The sequence below is a fragment of the Echinococcus granulosus genome (genome assembly GCF_000524195.1).
Source record: "Echinococcus granulosus chromosome Unknown EG_S00058, whole genome shotgun sequence".
Classification (NCBI taxonomy): Eukaryota; Metazoa; Platyhelminthes; class Cestoda; order Cyclophyllidea; family Taeniidae; genus Echinococcus; species Echinococcus granulosus.
This window is the reverse complement of record NW_020170438.1, coordinates 454,372-455,374: the sequence shown is the minus strand read 5'-3', so window position 1 is coordinate 455,374 and position 1,003 is coordinate 454,372. Positions and strand designations below refer to the sequence as shown.

At 45.0% G+C, this 1,003-nt stretch overlaps 1 protein-coding gene across 1 annotated transcript in view; it reads left to right on the top strand. All coding sequences in view use genetic code 11, as the record gives it.

The window, feature by feature from the left end:
- Positions 1 to 1,003, top strand: part of EGR_06527 (Glypican-1) — a gene marked incomplete at both ends in the record, with an annotated part of 9,191 nt that overhangs the window by 5,689 nt on the left and 2,499 nt on the right. Inside the window, one exon of the mRNA XM_024495776.1 lies at positions 855 to 990. Coding sequence (XP_024349840.1) covers positions 855 to 990 — 136 coding nt within the window. The remainder of the gene's footprint in view (positions 1 to 854; positions 991 to 1,003) is intronic.

The window sequence follows — 1,003 nt, the reverse complement described above, 5'->3', positions numbered from 1 at the left end:
TCACTTCCTCCTCGTCCTCTGTATCCTTCTGATGACATAATTTCAAGGCACACTTGCCATTTTCGGTAGTATTTACATTGTACCTTCGTACCTGGTAGTGAAAGGAGCCATGCGAACACCTAAAGCTAGAAGTCAGCGACTTTGAGGCGACAAACCGTCCCTTTGATTTGAGATCCAGTGCCACTTCTGGGAGTCTTTCTACGGTCATCCTCTGTCTGCATTCTTGACAGCAGCATATGTATACACCTAGGTACAGTGTTCCAGGGCATTAACTTGAAAAAATATGACTTTTATGGTCAAAATTACACCGTAGGATAGAGGAAGATTGCTGCTTGGCTGCATTACCCGAGGGCAATTGACAAAATTAACGGGAAGGCCTACATTGGTATGCAATTAGTACGGACTTCACTCGGTTTGACCACTTCCTGTTGCTCTCTCTTCTCAATCGCCTCCAGCTAAACGAATGAATTTTTCATCACGACTACAGGCCTTATAAAGGAAGTCAGTAGTTGGCTTAGTCGGATCTCACCGAAAAGAGTGATGAGGTGCCTGTGCTGTTGCGATTTACCAGGCCTTTCCACTTGCATTTCTGCCACTACTACGTGCAGATAATAGGGCGGGATTTCGTCCAAATCTACCAAGTCCTAGCTTACATGTCTTCTTCGAATTTTGTAACTCCGCAGGCCTGTGTGCCTCCAATAATGTATTTGGAATGTTCTTTATCCCTTGGGCTAGAAGTTTCTGCCACGTCTCTGTCCGAATCTCTGATCCATTGGTGACAAATGAACTGCATTTAAACAAATTACTAAATCCACTTCGATTAAATCTTCCTTTTTTCCGTATATTCAAAATAGCTATGTGGACGGCACCTACTTTGATTGGAGCTCCGATAATGTGAATAACGAGGCGTCCATGCAGTGGCCGTCGCAATGGCCACGAAGTAGCGAGGAGTTGTCCCTCAATCGGATGTCCACTCGCAATGAACAGGTGGTACGTCACTCTC